This window comes from Lathamus discolor, chromosome 2 (assembly GCF_037157495.1).
Source record: "Lathamus discolor isolate bLatDis1 chromosome 2, bLatDis1.hap1, whole genome shotgun sequence".
NCBI lineage: Eukaryota > Metazoa > Chordata > Aves > Psittaciformes > Psittacidae > Lathamus > Lathamus discolor.
The window spans coordinates 87,774,844-87,802,753 of NC_088885.1; the positions used below are offsets into that span (position 1 = coordinate 87,774,844).

General features: G+C 40.0%; 2 protein-coding genes across 5 annotated transcripts in view; both read left to right on the forward strand.

The window, feature by feature from the left end:
* Positions 1-3,338: 3,338 nt before the first annotated feature.
* On the forward strand, positions 3,339-15,070 carry UPP1 (uridine phosphorylase 1). 4 transcript variants are annotated; one of them, XM_065667674.1, is made up of 9 exons: positions 3,339-3,465; positions 5,743-5,807; positions 6,398-6,500; positions 8,400-8,517; positions 8,953-9,111; positions 10,399-10,513; positions 10,978-11,187; positions 12,752-12,898; positions 14,414-15,070. In XM_065667674.1, the coding sequence occupies exons 2-9, from the start codon at positions 5,789-5,791 to the stop codon at positions 14,551-14,553; spliced, it is 1,011 nt and encodes a 336-aa protein (XP_065523746.1). In that variant the 5' UTR covers positions 3,339-3,465; positions 5,743-5,788; the 3' UTR covers positions 14,554-15,070. The 4 variants fall into 4 exon arrangements, with proteins under 4 accessions (XP_065523746.1, XP_065523748.1, XP_065523747.1 ...); XM_065667675.1 differs by lacking the exon at positions 3,339-3,465 and adding an exon at positions 3,599-3,685; XM_065667676.1 differs by lacking the exon at positions 6,398-6,500 and having other exon boundaries at positions 3,354-3,465.
* Positions 15,071-22,981: 7,911 nt separating this feature from the next.
* The window catches only part of ABCA13 (ATP binding cassette subfamily A member 13), a 180,505-nt gene continuing 175,576 nt past the window's right edge, over positions 22,982-27,910 (forward strand). Inside the window, exons 1-2 of the mRNA XM_065669310.1 lie at positions 22,982-23,050; positions 27,069-27,162. Of these exons, the coding sequence (XP_065525382.1) occupies positions 22,982-23,050; positions 27,069-27,162 (163 nt within the window). The remainder of the gene's footprint in view (positions 23,051-27,068; positions 27,163-27,910) is intronic.

Here is a 27,910-nt window from a genome sequence, read left to right on the forward strand (position 1 = left end):
ACTTGTGGTCTTAGAAGTGTTTATATTGCTGGTTTTCAGATATTTTAGAAGTCTACACCGTATCCTATTGTGAAAATTATACCTTAGTCACTATTAGGTAACATCCACATGACATTCTTATGTTCTTAAAAGTTTACTTACGTGCCACTAATGTACACTCAGCTTTCCTTAGTCAAGCCAAGGAGATATTTGATCTGCACTGTCAGTCAACTGAATCTTCATGGATCACAATTTGACCACTATGAGATAGAATATTAACAGCCTAAGATTTCTCTTTGTAAGAGCAGGTGGAAGACCCTGGAATTCCTGTTTGTGAATTCAGGATAGTGCAGAGCTGCAGCAGAGGCACAACTTGCCAGTTCTCCAAGAGATGTGAAATCAAAGTAGTGTAACAAATCACAAAGTCCCAACTGGAGGATGGAAATGTGTTGCTTGAGTTCACCTTACTTCAGTAATTATGTTTGTTATTTACTTGTGAGTCAATGCGGTCATGCTGCTGGCAGTTTTAAAAGTCATCAGTAGTTCCATGTGACAGCAGTGGAAGCTTCTGGGTCTTGAAGTGGGTTTTTTTTTCAGAGAGATGCCAAAGTTGAAAGCTGGATAGTTTCTTACAGAATCTAGCCATATTGTTTTAAATGCTGAAATGTTTATTTAGTTGCATTGTGCTCCATTTCTGACTTGAATGCTTGTAAGTAAGAAATTATCTCACTTCTTACTTTTGAATACTGATTGATTTGCAAGCCCAAAGATAAAACAAAAGTGCAGTTGCATTTTATGAACTGAACCCAAGTATACTGAATATGTGAATATTTTTGAAAGAGAATTCCAGATACAGATTTAAAAATAACTTGACAGTTTAGGTACCAAAGAGTAACTTTCCTTTTACATGCAACTATTTTTCCATAGCAGAGTCTAATGGCTGTTTTTATTTTAATATGACCGAATATATACTTTATTCTTACCACTGAAGTCTTCTTAGACTAGAGTTGAATATAAACATGTTTTCAAAGATCAAGGGTACATATGCATTAACTTTCTTTGTATAGCAATGCAAACAACAGTTTAATTGCCCATGCATTTCATAAGCATCTAAAATTTCATTGATTCAGCATTATCTATTTCTTAAATACTTGTATCTGTACTGAGTAATGCAGACTTAGTTGTAAAAGATGCAGGATGAAGCCAGTTCTTTTCTTAACAGTGTAATGTTCTGCTTTTGCAGTTCTCTGCAGATAATTTTTCAGAATGTAGTTATATATTATGCTATAGCCTGGAAAATAAGCTAGAAATAGAAATACAGAAGTTCGGTCTTAGCATGTTTTGTCCTCCTATGAATAGTAGTAATGATAATAAACATCCAGAATGACAGGAACCAAAATATAGTAGGTAAGTATCCGGACAGCTGCATTGAATTATTTGACCGATTGACTATAAAGATGGTAAATGGTGAGCAGGAAGGGGTATACTTATTTTAAATACTACACTGTTGTCATTGGCTGGTGCAATGGCCAAGTAAACTACTGGTCAGGTAACTCAGGTTCTGTTTCCAGTGCAATTATCCAGACTCACATAGTGATCTTTGTATTAGCACTTGTACTCCTCAAATAGAGGAAAATGTTGTGATGCTGGAACCTGATGGAATCCATCTCTCCCAATGGGAAAAATGTGTCTTTGGACATAAGCTGATGGGACTGATTGAAAGGGCTTTAAATTAGAATCAGCGATGGAAGAGGATACCAACAGGATTAATGAAGGTAAACCAGAGGTTGACATGGTGTTGCCTGAGGATGGCAATGCTAGTGGGAACATTTACACTGCTCCTGGGAACGTGGGGGGCTTGGGAGCATATCTTGAATACGTGTACACCAACGTTTGCAGTGTGAGGAAAAAAATCAGGATGAACTGGAAGCGTTGGTCAGCTTCCAGAGCTATGATATCATTGGTATTAGAGACTTGGTGGAATAAGTCCCATGACTGGAGTGCTGGGATGGAAGGCTGAAGGACAGAGCACCAAGAGTTGTAGTGAATGTGGCTACACCTGGCTGGTGACTATAACCAGAGGTGTTCAATACATTTATCAATGCTCTGGATGCAGGAGTTGCCAAGTCTGCTGATGACACCAACTGGGAGGTGCTATTGACTCTCTTGAGGGACAACAGGCATTGCAGAGGGATCCAGATAGATCAGAGCATTGGGCAATGATTTATGGGGTGAAATTTAACAAGTTGAAATGCTGGGTTTTGCATGTAGGACAGAGTAACACTTGGCACAAGTATAAATGGGGAGAGAAATGGCTGGAGAGCAGCGCTGCAGAAAGGGATCTAGGGGTGCTGCTCAGCAGCAGGCTCACACAATGTGAGTCAGCAGTGAGTCCTGGCAGTGCAGAGAGCAAACTGCATCCTGGGGTGCATCCAACACAGCATGACCAGCTGGTCAAGAGAGGTGATGATCCCACTGTATTCAGTGTTGGTGCAGCCTCACCTTGAGTGCTGGGAGCAGTTCTCTGCCCCACAATTTAAGAAGGATGTGAAGGTCCTTGAGGGCATCCAGAGGAGGACAACAAAGCTGGTGGAAAGGCTGTAAGTCTTGTCCTGTGAGGAGCAGCAAAGGACTTTGAGCTTGTCTAGTGTGCAGAAAAGGGGGCTGAGGTGCGACATCATTGCTCTCTACAGCTCCCTGAGGAGGGAGAGTGGAGAGGGAGGTGCTGAGCTCTTCTGCTTGGGATGCAATGAGAAGACATGTAGGAATGCTTCAGAGATACACCAGGAGAGGTTCAGATTGGACATTAGGAAGCATTTCTTTACTGAGTGGTCAAACACTGGGACAAGCTGTGTTTGTGAGTTCAGTGCCTCAAGCCTGTCAGTGTTTGAGAGGCATTTGGACAATGCCCTTAACAATGTGCTTCAACTTTGTCACCCCTGTTCAGGCACTTGGATTAGGTGACCACTGTAGGTCCCTTCCAGCTGAAAAAGTCTAGTCTGTTAGCAAAAGTCCGTGGGCTTTTCTCACCACGTGTTTTTTGCCATACCAAAGCGCTACTGAAGTGCGCTTACAGACAGGCTGTATGAATATACATGTAGAAAGACCGGTATAGACACCCACATCCACACAACCTGGCTGTGCTCCTCGGGGTTGCCAGCACCTGCTTATCGTATGTACATGTGTATTATCGCATCATCCTCGCCGCCTCGAGGCAGATCTGCCGAGGAGCGGCAGGACACCGGCTCTCGTAGCTAGCCCTTACCGACGTCCGGGCCGCGCTTCGCCGCGGGCGGCCGGCGCGCCGAGAGTTAACCGCACCCGGTGCTGCGGGCCCCGCCCGGGACGGGGCGGGGAGGTGCTGTGCCGTGCCGTGCCGTACTGTACCGAGCCGTTCCGCCCACCGCTGCTGGAAGGTGGGTCGGCCAGCGCACCCCGCTGCCCTGCCAGGTGCACCGACAGAGAGCTGTGGTCCCGCTGCCCCAGGTGAGAGCTGAGCCGAGCTCCGCCGGGCACTGGAACTCCCGCGGGCGGGTACCGGCGGAACCCTGGGTGCCGTTCTGGGGGGAGCATACGAGCGGTGCCGGGGGAGCGGTGGTTGAGGGAGGTGCGGACAGAGGTCTGGTCGGGTGGGAGGTTCGGTGGCGCCGTTATTTCCGAGCTTGGGTGGATGGGAGCTGCCCGCGGGGCAGGAAGCTGGCTGGAAGTAAGTGATGGGCGTCGGGAGCGAGCTGTCATTGCATGCATAGCCTCGATGGGGGACGCTCAGGGCAGAAAACAGTTTTGCAGTGGCTCTTCAGGTTTTCTAATGAAGGATCAAAGCTAACCTGGAGCTTTTCCTTAAAGATACTACTAACTGAGGCTTTCCTAAAGAAAAAAAGCAACCGGACAAAACCAACCAACAAACAAAACAAAAACCCAAACCACCACCATGAAACAGAAAGTGTGTGTGTCATGAGATACAATGAATTCTGCCCGGTTTTGAATCACTGGGCAGAAAATGCACACACATGTTGAAGCAGGCCATGCCCTTTCTTGTGCTGTGTCGTACTGGGAGCACATTATTCTTGAGCATCAGTCTGGTGGAGGATGGCTGCTGGAAGTTTTGACGTGGCTATAAAAATCTCCATTTGTATAGACAGTGTGAGAGTTTTACAGCTTAATGGTAATCGGGTGCCTGTTGGCCTCTGTGTGATGGCCGGAAGGGTCTGCAGTGAGAAAACTGAGTTCCTCTTGCTCCTCTGTGCTGTTCCTGCCAAGGTGTCTCCGGCTGGGTGCTGCTGGAGAGGGTACTCTGCACCTGTGCGCTGTCAGAACCTTGCTGTCAGATTTTCTTGAAGTACGTTGTTACTTAGAGCATCACAGAATCAAGAACACTGTTAACAAGTATGTGGTTGCTTAACACTGTGAACAGCAGCTGAATGAATATCCTTTGGTTTGTTTGCAGCCAGTTGTCATCTAGGTACATAAAAAGCATTTTGCTGTTTCTTCTTATCTGCTAACTCCTTGTTATTAGCACTCCCAGCACTGTAGTTTTCTTGGAACAAATGATGCATTTTTCCTGTGATGCACGTGGTATAATAGCGATGCCCTGTGGGAACTGATTAATTCTATGACCACGAGGATGCATAATGATTCTAAATGTGACTTTTATAGTTTACCTCCTTGAGCATGGAATCTAGTATATGTTTAGTATGTGTAGTACATGTGATATTTAGGTCTGTTTAATAAAGGTTACATTTTAAATGAAGAAAATGTCCTTGAAAGTTTTAATACATTCCCATTATTCAGTGGCTTTTAACACAGACTTCAGGTTAATCTTGTTTGTTTTCAGTTCTTTCAAAATTGACATATTATGTAATTCTGTTGCAAGATTGATTTCTTTCTATTTCCTTGTAGTGTAATCCTGGGGTTTTTAAGGATTACAGTCCTGTCTCTATTACAGTGTATGTGCTGTCAGGCCTTTTATAAGGGAGGGCAGAGCAGAACTTATGATTCAATCTTTTGTCTAGGGGCATTCCCAGAAAGTACCAACTTTGGCACGTAGCTGTAGTCACTTCTGAAAATAACAACAAATGAATCATTCTATAATTATAATTCTGTCATTGTATCAGCACCAAAGTTTCGGTGATATATTTGCCTATTTGCATTCAGAAAGAAGATTTATAGTATAGGTTAATGGATTATGAAAAAAAGATGATAAACGGCTGTGACTTGTTGGAGTCATGGTGTGTTTGGTTTGTTTTAGCCTTCCTTGCCCTTACACTGGAGCAGATAAAAATCTCTTATGGTCAGTATGAGGAGTTTAATGGAAAGTATATTATGAGTAAGGTGCTTCCTGGACTCAGGTTTCAGGCATAAGGCAGTTAGAGATGAGCTTCGGAGGCCTTCTGGAGGCAGAGGTGAAAGAGGGCTAAGTTTAGGTCAGCAGTCACTGTCATTGTGGGAGGCACAGAAGAAAGAGGGTTGTTTAGTTAGCTATGAGACTTACCTCTCTTTGGCCCATGAGACCGGTGTTGCTTATACTATGGAACAGAAGTAGTGGTGAGATGGGGGTTTCCTTAGCAAGGGATTAGTTCAAGTTTTAGTGGCTTGAAGGTGGTGATACTTGTTTTGCTGTAGTGGGGCTGGGATATTTTGGGGGTTTAATATTCGTGACAGCATCATGTATATAGAGGGTTTGTCTCACTGTTAATGATGCTAGCTTTATGTATGGGACTATTCTGATGCACTTTATATCTGATTTTTTAAATATAATTCTAGGTATAAGCATAGATGGCTCCTGGTATCCCAAACAAGAAGAAAACTGATGATGAACAGTCTTCAAAGTAAGTTTCAGAAATGAATTGGCCGTGTTCATATTTACTTTCCTCCCCAAACTCACTACTCATTTAGTTTAAGGTAAAGTTTATGGTACAAATATCGATTATAACATCAAGTATCTAGTAGACGCTGTTCTGACAAATGGAGTCTTTATCTGATTTAACCAGAAATGCCCACATGGTGGGCTTTGCTGGCTAGCTGTTTTCATTTATCATGACAGTAAATTTTTCCAAACATAGGTGATGTTTGGTTTTATTATTTGTTTATTTTTTAATGCAGTTGCAATGTTGACTTTGGTTGCTGCATATGGCCAGACCTACCTGCCGCAAGAGTTAATCAAATATTGAAATCTGTTTCTTTAAACCTTATTTTAAGCTGCTTTTAGTAAAACCATACTTGCATGTTTAGCCCTCATATATTTGCGTTTTGTTTCAAACACCAGGTTTATAACAGCGTAAGGGAAATAAAGTGTCTGCTCCTTAGAGTTACAGGCCAAATATTTTTATCAGTCAAACTTTGCCTTTACTGTTAATTCACGGTATTGGTCCTATGTACAAACATTGATATGCTTGTTTTATTGCCCATTTTACCCCAGGGTCCAAGTCCGCAATTAGATCTGGATGGGCAGATAACCAGTGCAAGTTAGTAACAGCCTCTAGGTGCAGCAAGGCGGTGGGTTGGAGAGCGTTGCTGGTAAGGTATGAGATGAAAAAGGTGATATACAGACTCTGCTGAGGAAGGAAGCTGTATTTAGGCCAGGCATGAGAATGGTGGTGTTGGCACATACTACATGAATTTCCCTGTACTTTTAACAGAGGCCTCACCTTTTCCTAATTTATTTCCTGGAGAGAAGCTTTGATGCTGGTATTCTCATAAAGAAGGAAATATTTATTTTTCTTGACTGAGAACAAATTGTGATTTCAAATCATATCCTATTTGTAAGTAAAAACTATTCCAATAAACATCACAGCCAGCCATTAGATCTGCATTAGTGAGTGACCCATTTAATATGGGTAGAGAATCCCACAAAACCAAAGAAGAGAATATTTCAGAGGAGCAGCCTGGGAATTCTGCTTGCGTGAGCTGGCAAACTCTTGGGCTGTCTGTGTCTTTCCAGAGAGACACAAACCTGCTCTTTATTTCTTCTGTAGTCAAACAGGTCTCACAGAGGGAAGAACAAAGGCAACTGAAGCCTTTGGCTCCACCTCGGGCAGGATTTGAGAGAAGCAAATGGGGCATGTGGGAGATGGAGAGGAATTGCTACCAAAGGAACTAACAGCCCACCTGCTTTGTTGGGCTGCTTTTTCCGTGCTGAAGGTGGTAGTGGTGAGCTGGGACAAATAGAGTGGATTGGGATGATAACTCCTTCTTTCGTTGTGCAGCTGCTGCTCCATAGTGAGTGACACTGGGGAGAGAATTTCAAGAACAGAAGCAAGTGTTATACTGAGAATATTGGGGTTGTAGCTATTTTCTTCATTTTCCGAGGAACAGTTCAGTGACCCCAGTATGGGCATCTAGGCCATTTTAAGCTGCTTAAAGTAACCCATCCATCCTGCACAAGGTTGACAGATAAGACATAGGACCTACAGAAAAGCCCTGCCTCTCTGGAGAGGCATTAGAAGACAGACCAGATAACCTAAACCACCTCAAATAGGGCTGAACACCTCTGTTTATGCTTCAGATTTGTTCCTGCAAAGTCCCACCAAGTTTTTGCATAAACTCCAGGTGAACTCTTTGTTTGTCTCCTCTGACAAAGCAGTTTGAATTTCCTGAGCCATGTTGTGACTGCAGTGAGCCTTCATTAAGCTATTAAGTGTTCTTCCTATGTGTGAAAGATGTTTATTGCTTGATTCCGTGTCTCAGAAACTACTTTGAAGCATTGGCCAGTATTTTGCTTAAGCTTATGATTATTGACTAGTCTTTCCTCCCTGTTCCAACTGACTTTAAAACATCAAGCACAGAAGGCAGACCTTTTATGAATAATTCAGGTTGCTTAGTTAGTCCACTACCAAATTTTCCATGAAGGCAATCCCATACCCTGAGGAGTTCAGTTTTCCCTCCTTGCCTTGTTGTTTCCTGGATCTTCAGAAAGGTTGGCTTTTTTTTAAGCTGTCTCACTTACTTACAGGAAACAACTTAAGAGGAAGTAAATTCTTTTTACCTCTTCCAGATCCTAGCATTAGACAATGCTAAGGATTGTCTATGTAGAAAGGTGTCTTACTGCATATTCCCTGGTCCAGCTCCCAATTGTTCTGCTCTCCATAAACACCCATCCTGGTTCACAGCTTTAAGATTATTTAAGATAAAGGTTACACTGTTGCAAATGCATCCTACCATCTGAGCTTTTCTTCAGCAGTTTCATCCTGTGTAATGAATGCAATTTTAAATATCATATGTGATTTATTATGAGATGCAAGTTGGTCATAAAATTTAGGATTTCCTTAAAGTAATGCATCAGGAACCAAAATAAGGCAGTGCAGGCATACTTGGGTGTGGCATGTCCCTACTTTTACTGCTTGACTACACAAAATTAGCATCTGTTAAATGTAGGGGTTTGTATATACTCTATGTGTTTCACTATGCTGTTGTCCTGGCAGAGAGAATTTTATCCATCTCTGCAACCCTCACCTGGAGAAAATGAAAGAAGACATCCTGTACCATTTTGCTCTTGGGACTGGTACCCATGATTTTCCAGCATTATTTGGAGACGTAAAGGTAAGGCAGTTGGCTTCATTCTGCCAGGCAGTGCTTTTCCATAGAAGGTGGAAGTGTAGCTGTCTTCAAAATAAGACTAAATGTGTCAGCATACCACCGAGGGAGGGAATAGAGAGAGGATAAGCTTTTCTGGTTTCTTGTCACTTTCAGTATCAAACAAAATCTGGGATAATTGTTTCTTACTTCCCTTTTGTGGGGCACCTTCAAATCAGTAGCTGTCTGTTACTAGTTTAAACGGGATGAAGGGATTTGAGAGGTATATAAAGGTAGTTTTTTTGCCAGTTTTTCTTCATAGCCTTTTAGAATTTTTATGAGAAGAATCGCGTCTGGTTCTGTTAGCTGAAGGTGTTTGCATCCGTATATTGATCTCTGCATGTTCTTTGATACAGTGGATTATGCAATTGATTTTGTTTTGTTGAATACTCTCCACCCCAGTTTGTATGTGTTGGAGGTAGCCCTTCTCGGATGAAAGCTTTTATCGCCTACATAGCTGAAGAACTGGGGCTTGGGAGCCCTGATTGTGACTATCCTAACATCTGTGCAGGAACTGACCGTTATGCAATGTACAAAGTGGGACCTGTCTTATCTGTCAGTGTAAGTACCTCACTTACTGAGTTATGGGACACATACCATAGAATCATAGAATACTTAGGGTTGGAAAGAACTTTAAGATCATCTAGTTACAAACCCCCTGCCGTGGGGAGGTACACCTCACACTAAATCATGCCACCCAAAACTCCATCCAACCTGGCCTTAAACACTGCCAGGGATGGAGGATTTACCACTTCTTTGGGCAACCCATTCCAGTGCCTCACCACCCTCACAGTAAATAACTTCTTCCTTACCTGAACCTGAACTTCCTGTATTTAAGTTTAAACTCATCACCTCTTGTCCTATCTCTGCAGTCTCTGATGAAGAGTTCAGTGATGCTGTTCAAAGCAGAAAGTATGAAGGCATATTTCTTTTAAGCACTTAGTAGATGGAGTCATATTTTTAAGTTTGCACCAGCCATGCTCAAAATAGTGCACTCAGCTAATTAGGATCTCTTTTGTAGCCCTTTTTTTGTGAGAGGGCAAATCTCTGAGACCTTCATTTACTTTCTTGCCTCCTTTTTCCCCTGTGTACCACAGAGGTGTTACAGGAATGACCTTGTAAATGTTTTGAGTAGACTTCCTGTTGCCTCATCCCTGTTCAGTGTCCTGAATAATATGAGGAAAAAAGTCACTTGATGCATGTTGGATATTGGAAGAATTGGCTGTATCACATCCAGTGGCATTGTCCAGTGTGCTAACATAACTTAAGAGTCGCATTCCATGGGACTTGGAATGCATGCATGAGCTGCCAACTCATGCATGCATTTTAAAATGTCACACCTTTAATTTGTTGATATGATTGCATACTTAGTTGCATAACTGTAGTATCATCCTACACCCTCTCTTTTGAGTTGTAATTATTTCTTTATCATACAAGTTAAAGTGAACTTATATTTGCTGAATTTTGTGACTAAACCACAATGTCTGTACTTTGAAAAAATAAATAGCTTAACTATTCACTAGCACTTCAGGTTTTTGGTGTTTAAGAACAGTTTTGTGATAAAGTGCATTTATCAGCTATTAGGAAAGGACCCTGCTTATACTTCTGAGAATGTAAGTATTTTATAATTCATGATTTTTAGAAATATTATGCTTCATCTGAGTCTACCAAAGCCAGTGTGAGTCTTTCTGTTTAGTAGGCCCAGAGCATAGAGGTTTTGTCAGAGTGAGTTAGGAGACATCGGGGAAAAAAAGTAATCAGGAAGGGGATACTGTCCTGCTCCTTCTTCCATATATATTTTGTGTTGTCTGTGTGCCTGTTGAATATGAATTTCTGCTTTCATTTCAGCATGGTATGGGCATTCCTTCTATTGCAATCATGTTGCACGAGCTGATCAAGCTGCTGTATCATGCCAAGTGTTCCAACGTAACCATTTTTCGCATTGGCACATCTGGTGGAATAGGTATTTCCCCTCTTGACTTCTTTCTTTCTTCAAACTAAATCATGTGTGTAGGAGAGTAAAACATCTCACTGCAAGTAAGTAGTTGATAGTCAGAACAATTTTCTGCAGGAGATGAATCATTTTTCTTCCATAATTTTGAAAGGAAAAACAATATCTGCCTTTGGACAAAACACACTTAAGAGGTCTGACGATGTGAGGAGAAGGGCATTTCTGTCCTGTATGTAAAAGATGAGATAAGAAAGAATATATAGTGAAAAAGGTAAAATTTAAGTATTTCAGAAATTATTTGTAACAATGCAATGAACAGCTAAGCATGCATAAAAAGTCTCTTGGTGAATTCAGGGTCAAAGCTGCTGCCTTTAGAAGAAGCAGGATTGGCTCAAGACCTGTGTTCTATGTGTGTGGAAACAAAGCATTAAGTACACTATGAAGCTATATCTATTATCTATTTATTTTTACTGCAGGTCTGGACCCAGGCTCAGTGGTTATAACTAGAGAGTCTGTAGATGCTACCTTCAAGCCTCAGTTTGAACAGGTTGTTCTGGGAAAGACTGTAATTCGCAGTACAAACCTAGATGAACAGCTAACTAAGGAACTGATGCAGTGCAGTATAGAAATTGGTCAATTCCATACAGTCATTGGAAACACAATGTGCACTTTGGATTTCTATGAAGGTAAGACTGGTGATAGACTAACAGAAGTATAATGATAAGCAGTAACAGATGAATATCAAATAGTATTTTCAGTATTATTTTAAATATTGAATAATGCTTAACATTAAGGGCCTAGTTCACTGAGCAGAACACATTCTCTACTTTGAGCTGACTTGTGAACCACAATGAACCAATTTTTCCTGCACCTAGGATCAAACATTGTGCTTAGCAGTTTGCTGTATCAAATTTTTAGTTTTGTGGAAGTTTATTTCCCCCCACCTCCAATAGATCCTCTGAAATACATATAGTCTACTACACACTTTTCAGGTACTCGGCAGTTAGGTGTGTTTTCCACAAAATTTCTGTGGCTTACCAAGGCATCCTAAGAGGATTAGAGGAGTGAGAATTATCTGTGGGTGTTTTGTGCTTGGTTTTTTGTTTTTTTTTGGGGGGGGCTGGAATGATATTGTTTTGGGGGTTTTTGTTCATTTGTTTCACACTGGTTAGGTATCTAAAGTAAATATTTCTAAAAGAAGTGTTGGGACTTGTTTCCCATTGTGCATTTTGAGAAAAGTGATGATCAGATAGCAGATGACAATATTTTGCTGAGTTGTGTCAGTGCTTCCATGTAGGAAGGGCAAAACTCCAAGGCTTACTTTGGATAAACATGGAGATATTCAGGTGCTTTTCTGATTTCTGAAGTCTGTTCACAAACATCTTTCAAACTTTATGAGAACAGAGTGTAGATGGAACCTGGTACTTCTATCTCTAGCTGTTACTGAGTAGGTGACAAAAGGTGCAATCCAGAGGGAATGCATGGTCATCATAATAGTTCTCAGGCTTGTTCAGAAGCAGACGCAGCCAGTTTGTGCGTCTCCTTAAGCACCAGTCACAGGTGCAAGCAGTGCTAAAAAAAAGGTATCAGGAATGTTTTTAGCTCATACAGCAGAAACTGAGCTCACGGGCATTAATTTTAGGAGTACGTCTCCTGAAAACAAGAAAGTATGAGGTAAAACACTGTAATTTACTGTGCATATGCTGCTACTCTTTTCTCTGTAAGTGTTATTCTTGAATAATTTTAACAATTTTTCTCAAAAAACCTGTAATAGTGTTAGCTAATTAGCTTAAGATTTTCTTCATACCTTAGAGAGTATGAAACTAATAAAATGGTCAGCTTTTAAGGTAGCATCAGGAGAGCATTTTCAAGCTGACAGTTTTTCTAAACAATAAACATAGAAAAACTGCATATAGCTTTCATACAGCTTAAAGTTTGTTGATGAATTTTGATTCATGTTGCAAGTGTGAGAATCCACTACTTATATTTTCCCATTTATGAATTTGAGAATTTAAGCTGGAGAGGACCAATTACATTATTATTATTCACATTACAAAAAAATACAAGTAATATGTAGAAGCTCTAGCAATAGCTAAGAATCACTTTGTCCTGTTTGTCTTCAGCATTAAAATGGAGGGTGCTAGTAAGAGCTGGACAATGTATAGGGGAAACTGCAATAATTATGTGTTTTAGAGACAAATTGTTCTGTGACTTCATCACACTGAAAGTTTCTATAAAATTACTTTGTAGGACAAGGCAGGTTGGATGGTGCAATCTGCTTATACAGTGAAGAAGAGAAACTGCAGTATTTGAAGGAAGCTTATGATTCTGGTGTCAGGAACATAGAGATGGAGTCTTCCGTGTTTGCTGCAATGTGTAATCTCAGTGGTGTCAAAGGTAAACTAACTTAAAGTCACTTTATTCAAGCTATAAGAAGTTTTTTGCATTGCAGGGGGGTTGTGGTAAAAACTGTGAATGAGGTGTTAATGTACCTTCTGCATATAAAAAAATCAATCCTGGTTATAGTTTTGTTGCTCTGATTGTTTCATTTGTATCATATGTATTCACAATTTATGCAAACTTCCTTACATAGTTCTTACACAGTTTAGTTCTGTCATTTGCTATTCCAGCCGAAGGCAAGCACGCAAATAATTAAAGTACCTAATTATCCTATAGTATTAATTTGTTTTCTTCAGTTAGTTGTTGAAGTTCAGAGGAAGCAACTAGTTAATTTAAGCAATTAGGTGATTCTCATATGCATAACATTAATATCACTTTCTATAATTTAATAAGAAAATTGGAAATGTGAGTATTTTGTGTAGACTTACGGCTTTAGTTCTTAAGCAGTTGAAGACTTTTCGGATCATCATGAATAAACCATTCCTAATCATAAACAGAGATTTTAATTTTTTTACACGAGCTAACTAATTTTCAGGAAAGATTATGGGGGAAAAAAATAAATTACCAAACAAGCAATTACAAATAATGTAATGCAGTGCCTTTCTACTTAACGTGTTAACTGTCGTCTCTCACTTTCCTTGGCAAAGAAATCACTTTTCTTGGCAAGAAATCTCCCGGTTTAAAACATTAGTGTTTCTTAATCTTCCTTAAACTCAAGGAGGATGAAAAGAAAAAGAAGCGAAAAGGCCAACAGTTATTTCAAGAATCTTTGGTTTTTACTGACTTGAGAGTGACAAAAAAAAAAAACAAAAAAACAACCCATGCTATTATTGAGGCGTTAGGGAGCCTGGTCCTTTTTGCTGTCTCTGCTTTGCAGGTCTTTAATATGTATTACTGCTTGTGCTCTGTAAATTGTCACTAGCAGAAATCCCAGGTACAGAAGGGTGACAGTAGAGCTCAGATTGAGTAAAAGGAGGGATTGTACCTTTAGGGCTCCGATCACCAAAAGGCAGCAGAAGAGCTTGAGATGATCCATGAGATCCTTATATATTTGCAGTGCTCCCCATCTATGAATGTCAAAGCGGCTCATCCGGCTCATCTGTTGCCTCCTCAGGAGTGGCATCTATGGTGCAGGGATCTGGTAGATAGCAGAGGCTTGTAACTACAGCTGCTAGAACAGCGTCGCTGATTACTTTCTACCAGTCAAGTCCTGGGTACTTGTGAAATAGAATTTCTACCCAGGAAAACATAAGAATCATGATATAAGTATCTAGAGCTGCCTGAGAGCTCTTGCTTTACTAGTGTAGCAGTCAGTTGTCTTAAACTTTCTGTAACTTTTTTATATCACCCAAAGCATGCTAGTCCCCAAGCATCTTATGGCACTGTGCTCTGTGTTTTGGGTTTGTTCTCTCACATTTCCTATATTCTAGCTGTTTGTTCAAATGTTTATGATTTTGGACTGTAAAAGTGCCAGAATGTTATTCCTAATTAATGCTCTCTTTTAATTTCTAGCTGCTGTAGTGTGTGTCACTCTTCTGGATCGGCTTGAAGGGGATCAGATTAGTAGCTCACATGATGTACTTGTGGAGTATCAGAAAAGACCGCAGAAGTTAGTGGGATATTTCATTAAGAAAAGTCTTGGGAAAGTATGAAATACCCATCTTTGTTTTATAGAAGTGGAAGGCTTTTGCACAGCTGAAGTCATGGTCACATCTTCTGTGCATTAAAGGTATTTTGCCTCAGAACACCTTGCAGCATTCCTTGTGTCGAAGTTAATCATTTATGTCAGTGTTTTTTGGGAATGGACTTCAGTTAAGTTTTACTTAGTTATGCATTGCTGGATTTTTCACTTTTCTGTGAACTCGAAAGTGGATCTGTTGTGAAGGACAAGCCTGCTATAATATATGAAAAAGTTTTATCTCTGCTGTGAAAGAAAAACTAGGAAGTAAATCAAACTTTATTGCCAATTACTTGCAAATCACCAAATTAAAATTAACTTAAGAATACTAATTCCTTTCTGGTTGTTATAAAATAAGTATATAAATTTTAATTGTCTTTGTTGGTTCACTTGTAAAGAAAAATTAAAGTGAATGCAGTTTATTTTTTGCAAGCTTTGACAAATAAACAATTTTATTTTCATATATTAAAATTTAATGAAATTTAATGAAAGTGTGGGACTGAATTTTCTAAGCTTGACGCTGGGCTGCTGAATATCTGTATTTCCTAGATACTGATCCAGCAAGGTCATTCACACCCCATTTTAACTGCACGATTGAATCAATACCCAGGAAACATTTATGTGTTAAGTAACATTGCATTTAAAGAACTTGAAATCTTTTGCTGAAACAAGGCTCCTGCTTACTGAAGAGGGACCAGAGGCATTCAGGAGATGCAAAGAATATTTGCAGGATTGCATTATGGTAGCTCCCTTTTTTAAATTTTACTCTATTTCTTTTTAAATTCCCTGCAGGGATGTCTCACACTAGATCAAGGCTCTGTCCAGCCTGGCCTTGAACACTGTCAAGGATGGAGCATTTACTACTTCTTTGGGCAACCTGTTCCAGATAAATACATAGTCAGCTAAAGAAAAAGGCATTTATTACTGTCTCTCTCTCTCTCTCTTTTTAAATTTCTACTGCAGTGGAGGGTCCAGTTCTAGCAGGAGTCACAGGTCAAAAGGGTCTGAATAAACTCTCAGAACAGCTGTCACTGACACAGCTAAAAGAGATTTTTCTTTTCGAGAAAAAGTCTGCAGTACTCTGTCAAGAAGCATGAAAATTAGATCTGAGAGGGGGTGATGTAGTTGTGAGCACATTCACCAAGAAGTGGCAGAAGGTGGAAGCAATATGATGAAAACATTAAAGAAAGGAAGGGATGACTTGTGAATAGGAAGCTGCCAATGAGAACTAGTCTCCTTAAATTTGTTTGATTTTTCAACTGGAGAAAAGCTAAAAACAATAGTTTCTTTTTCTTTTTCTTTTTTTTTTTGTTTTTAAGTTTATTAGTTTAGCCTTTAATTTTAGAAACATGTTTTCTCATTTATGCTCAGGATATACAATGAAGGTCAGTTTTCAGAGAGTGCCTTTTTTCCTCTGTAAACTAAAGGGAAGGAGTCAGGTGGGAATGGCTCCACATTTAAACAAAATGGGAACAAAACTGCTTCTCCCTTATTTCTAATTAAAAAAATTAAATTAATAATATGTGCTTAACTATGCCTGCTGCTCTCTTGGGCATTGCAAAAAGCCCTGTGAAGTCCCTTAGGAAACATGCAGCAAAGCACATCCTATCTCTACTATCTTCTGTTCCGAGAACAGGAGCGAGGAGATAAAAAGGAGATCACTTAATAAGCTGCTTGCTGCACTCTAGGCTGAAAAACAGCTTTTACCAAATTGACCAGTATGGGTTCAGAGGAGACAGTTTGCTGTTGTAAATCAAATGTTCTTACCTAAAGAAGAGAAAAAATACATTACCAAGAAACACCCCCCCTCCCCCCGCCCAGTGTGGCTCTGTGAAGCTTTGGGGAAATGTATTATGGCAGCTGTCCTGGAGATATGAATCTGAAAAAGTGTGGTTTGTCCTTTTAAAGGAAGGAGAGCAAGAATCTGAAAACTGGTTAAAAAGAAAAAGTACTTTTCTTGCAGCTGAAATGTTTTTCTTCTGTGTTTCCTAACAGATGGAGTAAAGGGATGCATGACAATGTAAACTTAGAATTCAAAGGAGACGAAGTATTCTCATGTTTATACTAGTCACTATTCTGTAATTCTGTATTGCTAATGAAAGAGGGTGCTCTATTGACACATCTTACGTGCAATGAAATACTTTTCTTAGCTTCAGAGGAAACTAGTTAGAATGTTACCTTGATAAGAACAATTGCATTTTCCCTTGTGACTGCAACTGGACAGAGAGATAAAGAAATGAGTCAGCTTTGTGCATCCGGCAGTGAGGTTGCCTTCCTGTAGGTTTTACAAAGACCTATAAGACCATATGGAATTATATAATACCGGTGCGGCTTTTATATGCTGGTTCAGTTGATTTATATATCAGTTCTTTAATATTAGCCATTCACATTCTTTCTGTAGAACATGAATCAGGATTTGGAGTGGTAATATTTTAAAAAGCATATATAGAATCATAGAATAGTTAGGGTTGGAAAGGACCTCAAGATCATCAAGTTCCAACCCCCCTGCCATGGTCAGGGCCACCTCCCACTAAACCATCCCACCCAAGGCTCTGTACAGCCTGGCTTTGAACACTGCCAGGGATGGAGCATTCATAACCTCCCTGGGCAACCTATTCCAGTGCCTCACCAACCTTACAGTAAAGAATTTCTTCCTTAAATCCAATCTAAACTTCCCCTGTTTGATATCAAGTTTGATATGATATTACATATATGTTTGCTATTACACAGGGCAGTGTCTCCTGATAGGTCTACAAATCCTGCAAACCCTGGAAGCCTTGATTTCCAGTCCAAGGCCTGCTCTGGTTCTCTCTGCCACCCTGTACCTAGCTGTGCACTGCAGAATTAGTTTACCTCAGGGATTAGAAGGGATAAAAGCAAAGCAGGAAGGTAGAAGATATAAATAGGGTAGAAATGTGAAGGGAGAAAACAGTGGTTTCCCCCAATAGTTTGTTCTGTGATTCACAGTTTTCTTCTGACCTGTTCCTTCCTTTTTGTTAAAGAAATGGTTGAGACCATAATGAAGATAGGTAGAATGCATTTGTTTCACATATGCAAGAGACTGAGAATGTGCAATAACTTGACTAGTGACTCGAAGGAGTGGATTTTTATTTTTGGCATCTTGATATACTTCAGAGGTTTTCTTTAATGGAAGGTATTAGAAATCCTGAAAAGAAATATTTTGGCATGACCTGTTGCTAGAAGTAGTCACAGTATAAATGTTGTTATCTGTCACTTAAAAACCAAACTAAATAATTCATTAATTTCAGTATTTCATGAAAATATACACGTGTAATATGCAGTATATTTTTTAACTTGCTTCCTAAGCCCATGCAAAGGATCTTCAGTGCACCATGTAACAGAACTGGATTTTCTTCTCAAGTTCGGATCTCAATATATCCTAAATAAAATGTTTATACAGTTGAATCAGGGATGTATTTCATTTCCATTTACAAGAAAGGTGAAACTGAAGTGTGAATGTTTTTAGATTTGCCCGTTCTCAGCTGAATGAAGCACTCAGTAGTACAAGCAGCAAACTGAGCTTTGGGGACTGGATCTGCATGCAACACTGAATACCAAAAAACACAGGAGTGTGATTTGTTGACACTGTTATGGTTTGCTACAAGATGTTGAGGTTTGCTTTACCTGAAAGTTTCTCAGTCTTTAAGCTGGAGTGACTTAAATGCATGCTTCCTCTTTCTAAAATAATTACTATTTAATATTATACTCCAGAGTATGGATTAAATTAAAGTTTAAAAAGTCTTCTGCCTGAAAAGAAAGGTCACTGAACAGAGCAACATTAAAGCTGAAACTCTATGGTACAATAGTAGAAGAGTAGTGCTGACAGGGGCAATGCTTTTGCTCGTTCTACAGACAAAATCCAGTAGCAGAAAAAAGACAGAGACGGTTTTACGTGACACAGAAACCTGATTCCAGATGCTTCTTGTTGATGCTGAGCTTGTAACTGTGAGAAAAATTTCAGTTTGCTGTCAGCCTGTCATATTGCAAGAATACAATTCCTAGAGCTGCCCAGAAACTCAAAGAAACCACTGACCTCCTTGTGAGATTGGGTCTGCTTGTTTGTTCAGTGTGTAGCTCCATTTTATTAATAATAATCCTGTTATTTGACCTTACCCACAATTAACAGTTGTCATCATATCCTAGCTTTGGCCACAGAAAGTGTCTTCCAGGAAATATGCTATTAATCGATGTCATCCTGCAGGCATTTTGTCTGCAAAACAGGTCTGTGCAGTGTGAATATTTACAAGTAGTACTCCTAGTAATATTAAAAGGAAAGCCTTGTGATCACACAGCAAACCTTCTGAAAGAAATTGTGGGTGTTGATAGGAAAATATGCTAGTTTACCATATTCCCAGCCATATTCTCATATGCATTCCTGCCTACCAAACAGTATTTTTGGCTACTGGGCTTTAACCTATTTAACATATAAAACTCTGTTTCTTTGAATGTGTTTGCTAACCAAGTCTAATTAGCTAAAATTAAAACTGTAGGCTAGACATGGTATGTTGATGGTGTCATATTATAAAGCAGTCAAGGTTTAAAATCAGACATGGATGCTGGCAGAAAGTTCTCTATCTTTTCTGCCCCATTGTTTTTGATATCTTGCATTTTCTAAGAGTAAACTTTTCTGTTAAAATTGAGACAAAGCCTGCTAAAGCTAAGCAGGAGCAGGAAAGGGCAGGTCACTGGCTTGTCCTCACTTGGAGACCTGAGTCTGAGCATATTTCGTTTTCCGTTTCAGCTGACAGTGTGCTGGTTTGGCTGGACAGGGTGTTGGGTCATGCTTTGTCTAGAAAGGTTGGACCAGATGATCCTTGAGTTCCCTTCTAATCTGGATTCTATGATTCTATGAAAGAGTAGAGCACATCATAATTAAAAATACGATCTTCTAATACCTGCAATATTGAAGATATTGTTGTTGACTACAGCCACTCTGTTAAGGAGACCTGAAAGCATATAATTTATTTGGCTTACCAGCAACTGCGTGGCATTTGAGCCCTTTTAAGCTCTTTGTTCATGCAACTCCTAAACAAAGTTGCTATTTAAGGCTGGTCCTTGCACAGGATACTGCTTGGCACTGTACTGAGGAAAGCTCGATCACTCAGAAGAGCTTCAGGGTGGCAGCAGTATAGCTGACGCATCTTTCAAAAAATATTCAGAACTTATCTGCTTTTCCTACTTGTGTGATTAATTTCTAGTATTATTGTGTCTGTTGTGGCAAGGGTTTGTTTTGGGGAGCAGGGAGCAGTGCTTTGATTTCCTGTTTCTCATATTTCTATAGCATTGCAAATAACACAGTCAAGCTAATACATCCTGTTTCCTCTAAAGCTACTTTTAGAAGTGATTTCCCAGAATGCCACTGCAGGGATTATTCTTGGTGGAATGTTTTATGAGGTATCTTTTACTTTCACAATTTTTTTCTAGAAAAAACAAGTCTGCTACTGGAGAACACCATACTAGGCAAGAATGAATTTCTTTCGGAAAGGACAATGATGTATGAGGGCAAATGAAGTTAACAGAACTCACTGGTGAAAGGTGTTTGTCTATCGCATGTCTTAAATGGTAAAATGAGGAGTCAGTACTTCATTAGTACTGAATACTAATTGCATACAAAGTAGTTGTTTCCTGTAACCATGAAAAGCTCTTTAGCATTAAAAATATAGAATGCAACATTTATGAGTATGTAATTATATAGCACATAATGAATTATGCACATCACAGTTGGATGAGCAGAGATTTTGTAGAATTACTGTTCAAATAATTTGGCAAAAATTTTGTGAGCTGTTTTAGCTTACATAATTTGTCAGGAACTGTCTTCTGTATCAGCTGCTTTGATAAATGCTTGTAGTTCATTATGCTGACTGATTAGTTTAGAATTTCCTACAAATCACACACTATAGATTCTGCTCCCCGGCTTTCTGAAATGGCTCTTTAAACCCATACACATATTCACAATACTCAATTATTAGCAAATATTTGTTTAAAAATGCGTACTTGTACTGTGCACAGAATTTCATCTCAATTATCTCAGAACTTCACCTTTTTCCTAGTGAGCAAAATTGCTGTACTTCCTCTGAAATAGCAGGAATTTTAGCATCGCTGGACTAAAAGCAGAAACATTCCTTATGCAAATACCTGCCAGCTGTGAGGTGGAGCTCCTTGGTGAGGTATGTTCTTCCTTCTTGGTTGTTTTCCCAGCTACACTTTGCTATCATAGGGCATGCCAAAAGGAGAGCCCCAAATCAGGGGGATGATGAGGAGAATGAGGGGAGAGGTGGGGCTCTGCTACACAGAGTGCAAGCTGCTCTTCAGCATGGGAGGAAGCAGGAAGATGCTTGTTGATGACTGCTGGAGGTGTGCACCATGACGATGGAGGAATGGACTGGGAAATAGGGGTTAATAGAAGAACAGAAGATGTGCTCAACAGACCAAAATTCATACGTAACTTAATTAATCCTGCAATCAAGTTAAGTACTAATGCGCTTAATGTCATTCAGGCAAACACTGAACTACATAGCTTTTTAATATGTCCTGAGGATTTTCACATTTCTATTGCTAAATGATTACTTCAGTATTTTTTCAGGCTCAGAGCAGAGCAAAATTAAAGGAAATCCCACCATATTTGAGGAATTAAAAGCATTCAACTACTCATATTCTGCCATGATTGCATCTGAGATTTCTGCTTTGCTGGGAGGTGATTTTTACCAGTATATAAAAGTCTGTGAATTCATCATACCTATATAATCTGAGTTTCTCTACTCCTCGAACCCATGAAAAACATAAAAATGAAAACAGAGATTTGCACCATTTCAGATCAAAGATTTTAGCAGATTAATCAATCAGTTTAACATGAAGTGGAATAACTAAGCTTCATAAGGTGCTCTGGAGGCCAAAAGCTGTTGATGAGTGACCCAAATCCAAAGCCTGGGAAAGGGAAACTCAAGCAGTGGACATAAGACATCAGCTGAACCTCCTCCCATCAAGACTGGCAGAGCTCAGTGGACCTACAGATGCAGAGTTGCTCATTGCAGAAATATCAGGCTTACTAATTTTTTAGATTGCTGCCTTAGCTCCAATTTAAGAGGAAGTCAGCTACCTCAGTGGTGACTTCTGTATCCAAAAAGCTTTTATATTTCTGGGATTTTATTCTTAATGTGGAAAAATAGCTGTGAACATTAAGATGCTTCTTTCATTCAATAGTAATACATTTTGCAGAAAGTGTAATGGTACTATTTACTCAGCAATAATGGGAAATAAAGAATATTTGTTCAGGCATTGCACTATCCTAATGTTTCTGTATGTGTGATTCATGATTCAAAGTATATGTGGTTTGAATCACCGTCTATAATGGCTGTGTTATTGTGTCTCCACTGACCACAGAGAGAGCTCTGGGGGGTCAGATTCTACCTTTGGCAATTCATTTGGGTAGAAAGAAATATACAGAAAGTTTACTTCTCTTCTCAAGGTATCATTCCCAATTGGTAGGGCAGCCACCCTCAGCCCCCAGTAAAATAGCACAGCTCTGCACCAGCAGATACCTGCTGTGTCTCCAGGTGGCCTTGCTGCCATAGATATGTGCAGAGTGCCCTCCTGAAGATCCCCCTGCGCTGCTCCATGAATTGCCCTCTCTCCTGTAAGCTGAAGGAAATGCTAGAAGACTGATTTTCATCCCGGGTAGCATGTGGCAATTAATTAACAGTTTTCTGACTTGTCAGAATATTCTGCCTTTATGTAGGTAATGTATACTGAAAAAGAAGAATGAAATGTCAAATGCACAGCCTTCATAAGGTAAACCTAAACAGCCATATGATGATGCAGTGGGGCCATTGCATTGCTAAATGTGTACTTCTACGGGTGTTGTAAAAATATACAGGCATTTACAGGGCTGCATAGTTAAGCAATTTGTTTATTTCCTACATTTTTTTTTCCACCAAAAATGTACGTGTATATGCATGCAAGCAATTACATTAACACTGCAGTGACAGAAAGTCACCAGACTCTGGAAAAAGACAAATGTGTGTTACATATTCTGTTTTTCCTGTTGTTTGCATTCATTTTTATCCTAGCAAAGTAGAAACAAGTGCAGAATATGTACTGGGGAGTAAAGCACCCTGAAGGCATTCATACAAACCCATCCCCTCACTGTTCATTGCACTGAGAAGCAAATGGAAAGATGAGATTCCTCAACGAATGCAAAACAACAGGCAGAAATATAATCTCATCTTTTCTCAGCAAGCAAGGAAAAATCTCTTGTGCTATTCTTCAGTGCTGAAATTAATCAGCTTTGGAATAATACCTTCAGACTGCTTGGTGAGATGATTCTCAGTTAGAAAGTCCTTAAGAAGCCACTCTGCAAGTGGATGAAGGAAAGAAAAGACGATATGGGGCGTGCTGTACAGCAGTTCAAGGCTCTCTTTTGGAAGAACTGGCTCTGTCGTGTGAGGCAGCCGGTGAGTTTTTGGAAATTATGGAAAAGGAATACCTTAAATCTTATTTTAATATCTGTTGGAAAGTGTGTATCTATCAATTTTTCCTTTTCACTGCAGATTGTTAAAGACGGGCTAGCTGTAAATGATTCCTGTTTTGGTTTTGGTCTCCTAATTGTTGAAAACAAGTAGAGAACAGCAGTGTGTTTTAATTCTAAAATGGCTGAATGCAGCAATGTTCTCTAGTTTGTAAATGAGATAGTAAATCTCATAAAGTTCTGAAGAGCCACAGCTTATCTTTTAATTATCACTAGGTACTACTGGTACTTGTAGCACTGGAGAGGACAAAAATCAATTTTCTTCACATTACAGGTATTTAAGTGGTAATGTAAGAAATCTTGCACAATTGTGAACAAAATCTAGATACTGGAAATGAGAGGATTATATATTAAGATTATATATTAAAATCTTATATACTTCTAAATTTCCTTTCTTATCCATTCTACAAAGCCTAATTTAACTTTCAAAATTTCAATATGCTGCTACTTCAAAAGTGGCCAAAATTAAAATAAGTATGAGATGAGACGTCATTGTTCTCTTTTACTGTGACCGATGTGATTTTTCAACTCAAGATAGAAAAAAGGAATTTTTCTGAAGTAAGATAATATTTCTGTGGAAAAAAAAAAGTCACTTCAGTGAATACTTTCTCATTGATTTCCCTTGTCTGTGATGATCTGTGGATTTACAATGAGGCATGCAGGCTGCTTTGGATAGGATTACCTCAATTAGATAAACATACAGCTTTTCATTTCAGAAGTATTTCACTTAAATAAAGTTGTGATTTAGAAAGAGAATTTCTTCTCCAAGTGATTTCAAATTATGTTTTTTTTTTTAATATGAAAGACAGTTCTGGGGGAGGTATACTGTTGTTTGTATTCTTCTCCATTCCCAGACACTTCTGTGTGCTACCTGTTCCTCAGACTTCAATAACTGTGCCTTGTCTTATCTGTATCTCCTCTTCTCCATGCTGATCTATTTCTCTTCTTGCTCTGTCTAGTTTTCCCTCTTGTATATTTTTTAAGGAAAAATCTCATTTCATGTAAATTTTAAGTTTGCCTAATTGGTAGCTTCCCTGAATGGAGAGCTCGCTGAGATACAGACTTCCCCAAACCAGAAATTACAATCAATGACCCAAAGCAAATTTAATTCTGACTGTTCAGAGCCAGAATCTGCCCTGGGGAATTTGCGAAATCTGTTTGTGTTGTGCAGACACTGAGTTGGGAAGGCGTTCCTTCTGCAGTTATGCAAGGAGAAATCCATGTGGATCATCTACCTATATAAAGGGCAGGCCTTTGTGAATCTGAGGAGAGAAAGATTTGATGTGCTTCTGTTTTGCATGATATTGTGTAGATCTATTTGTAGAAGGAAATTTTCCTCTCATGGTTGCTTATCAGCAGTTAGGGCTAAAAGAAAAGTGTGGTCTGTTGAACTAATGATGTGTCATGAGTGTCATATGGCGTTAGTTGATATTATGCAGTGAAGAGGCTTAATACGCTTATGTTCTCTGCAATTGCTATTATAAGCATCTAGATTCATGGTACTCTAACACAGAAAGGCATAAGCATGTTAAGACTGAGAAGTCTCTGATAAACCATTAATTAATTCTGGACATGAATGGAAAATGAGGAAATGATTTGTTTTCCTAAAATCTTCTAAACAACCGAAGTTATTTTAATAGGCCTAGACTCGCTTGGCTTACTGGTATTATCCAGTTATGATTTTGATGTATTTGTTGATATATTTGTTGAATTTTATAGATTCAACAAAGTTATTGCTATTTACCCTATTCTTCGGGTGCAGGGAGGTTTCTCAGGTGAATGGCAACAACCAAGGAAAATGCAGTCCAAAAAGAAAGTAACAATTGTTTACAGCTCTAATCATTTCATTAGATGCCTTTCTCTCGAGTGCCAACATGCCATTCTACACTGTTCGTTTTGATCCCTAGATTGGGGTTATCCCCTTTGGCTCCCTACCCTTTAGGGAGCAGCTGGCTCATGCTGTGCCCTGACTGCCAGCCTAGGCTGCCTCAAGCCCTGTGGTGAGTAACAGGGAGCCCAGCCTGTGGCTGCCCAGAGCCTTCCCCCTATAAGCTGACCTCTGAGCTCTGGCCTCCCACAGCCCTGACCACCTGCTTGAGCTTCTTGTGGGACCTTCCACCGCTTTTCCCCAGCACTACTCTGGTGGTGATGGTGTGTGTGTCTCCAGGGGCAGCTTTGACCCTTCCCAGCCCCTCATGGGCAGGCTGGTGGCACCTCCTCCAAATCTCTCCTGTAGTTTTCCTTTCCTCATCTGCTGTACCTGGATCCACAACACACACCAACCAAAATAGCCCACTGGTACCCTGCAGCAACAGCACTACTCCACTTCCACTCCTAGATAGGATGTGTGGGGATGAACACACTAAGGAGGAGAGACTTGCCAGCACCCTGAAGGCACTGGTAAGCCTTAATTGCCCTGACCAGCCCCACCTGGGCCCAGGGCACAACTGAAATGGAGCTTCTGGGGGCTCAGATCCTGTTTGGGTGAAGTCAGAGGTGTGCTGCTCTCTAGCTCAGCTCTTGTGCTTGGCCACTGTCTTTCTGGCTTGACCATGGTCCTGCCTCATCACCATGACCTAGTCTGAGGATCTGGGTTCCTGTCTGTGATGGCTCGGCCTGCCCTGCTCACCTTGTGGGGTCCTGAGGAAGTGGTTCCTAGCTGATGGGGCCCCTGCTCTGCTGGGAGTGCTACCACTCTGCATAGCTCCTCGTACCTTAGGAAGCAGCTGGCGCTTGCTGCTCCCTAAACATTTGAAAGTACGTGGCCTCAATCTCTTTTTGGTTGGTTCTTTTTGAATTTGGAGTGTGTTCAGTTTAGATAAATGGTAACTTTCCCAAATTTCAGAAAGCCTTTATTTCTTTGCCTTGTGCTCAGCAGAGAAGGCCTTTTCCACAGGGAAGGCTTTCTCACTGGGTTTTGTTCTTCTAAGCATTACGTTGCTTTTCTCAGGTATTTTTCTAATATACCCAAGTTTAGGAATCACTCCCCAGTGGAACTTGATTTTCTACTAGTTTAGAAGTAAAAACCCTCAATATACTTTGGAGAAGTTAATAACCTCTAATGGGAAATATTTAGTGTGGCTCTTTGTCATTTCTGCTACATTTCTGTTACTGAGTTTGGTGTTCACACTTTTGTAGCACTTTAATCTGTGAATCTAGAAGTCTTTGGAAAATTGGCTGCATGGAATTTTCTCCCTTTTTGCAGCTGAAAATTGCTTTCTTTCTCTTTGCAATCCGTTTGGGGGTTTGCATCCTCTCTGTCCTCATATACAAGCACAGACTGTGTACATTAATTTTGCTTGACAGACAAAATCTGAGAGTCCTGCAATGCACTAGCTTGGATGCCTTTTCATTGTGTCCCTGGAAATGGGAAGGCAAGAACATAAAGAGTGGCAGTGGGCAGCATCAGGCCCATTTGCTTGGTCTTGCAACACTGTGCTGCTGGAGGTGATGGATTTTGGAGAGAGGTGAAAGAAAGGATGTCAGGGATCCAACCAGTTTCCCAGTCAGGGAGCAAGGCATGACAAGGAAGTACACCACTGGGCAGGGTTCAGGACAGTAGGCTTCAGGGGAGCATGAAGAGTTGCAGCAAGGTGCAGAGTGATGCTGGCTTCTTTAGAGGTTCAGGAATTGGAAAGCTGGTTGTCATTGTCATCACATTGCCAGTCACTGCGTTGACCAGAGGGAAGTATCTACAAACACTAGAAATAGAAGTGAGAACTGATTTTGAACTCTGAATGCTCTGTATTTGGCAAAGCTGTAAGGGTTTTAAATACAAGTCTTAATTGCTAATTTACTTGCAATTATGTTATTTTCCCTGAAGTAGCTGTAGAGGGGATATTTTGGTTTTTTTATTTTCTTATTACAAGGTATATGAATTGCAATGTTTTATTCCCAAATTGTGTTTTCTATAGTACTGATGATGTTTTGATTTCCATTTTCAGGCTCTGTCTCTCACTGAAATACTCTGGCCATGTGTGCTTTTCTTAATTCTGGCTGCACTCCGCTTCCAGGAACCTCCAAAATACAAGGAAAACTGTATGTTTTGTTTCACCGGTGTTCTATTCTGGTTGCCTCTCCTTGAGAAGTGTTTGGGAAATATTACATTTATCCTAGAAGGGTGGACTGAAATGTAGTGGAGTCAATGGAAAGAATCCTACAGTAGGATTCAGTTTTGTCTAACTGTGGATCTAACCAAGTTATATTTAGGTGGGTAAGAGATATTAAGTTTAAAGTCTGATTTAGACTTGAGACATCTACGTTGGAGTAAAGTGGATTATTTAAGTTTCAGTTGTACTTATTTCCTTCTATTAAGTAATGGAGTATAGATGACTGGCTCAGAGGTAGGTAATTCTACAGGAGGTATTAAGTTAAGCAACACGAATCTTACCCCTACTCATTTCATGGGATTTAGAATTAATATATCTGAATACCAGTTCCTTTACCTCATGAAAGCCTGGGAAAAAAGAGGAAATACTAGTTAGTGAAGAAGTCTGTATCCTAATCTAGGTCACAAGTAATTTTAGGCAGACAGGCTATCAGCATATGATGTTGCAGTGGTGTTACTACTGTGAAAATCAGCTTTTCAATGACTTCTATCAAATGTTATACCCTGTTGTCACAGTCTGACACAGAAGTTATTAATTTTCTGTGCTGAATTTCTTGTTCTTAAATGGAACAAAATTCTTCACTATGAGTGTGGTGAGGCAGTGGCACAGGGTGCCCAGAGAAGCTGTGGCTGCCCCATCCCTGGCAGTGTTCAAGGCCAGGTTGGACGGGGCTTTGG

Coding starts and splice junctions, on each gene's coding strand:
- UPP1 (XM_065667674.1), top strand. Junction 9,112..10,398: donor GACCTGTCTTATCTGTCAGT/GTAAGTACCTCA, acceptor CTTTCATTTCAG/CATGGTATGGGCATTCCTTC. Junction 12,899..14,413: donor TAATCTCAGTGGTGTCAAAG/GTAAACTAACTT, acceptor TTTAATTTCTAG/CTGCTGTAGTGTGTGTCACT.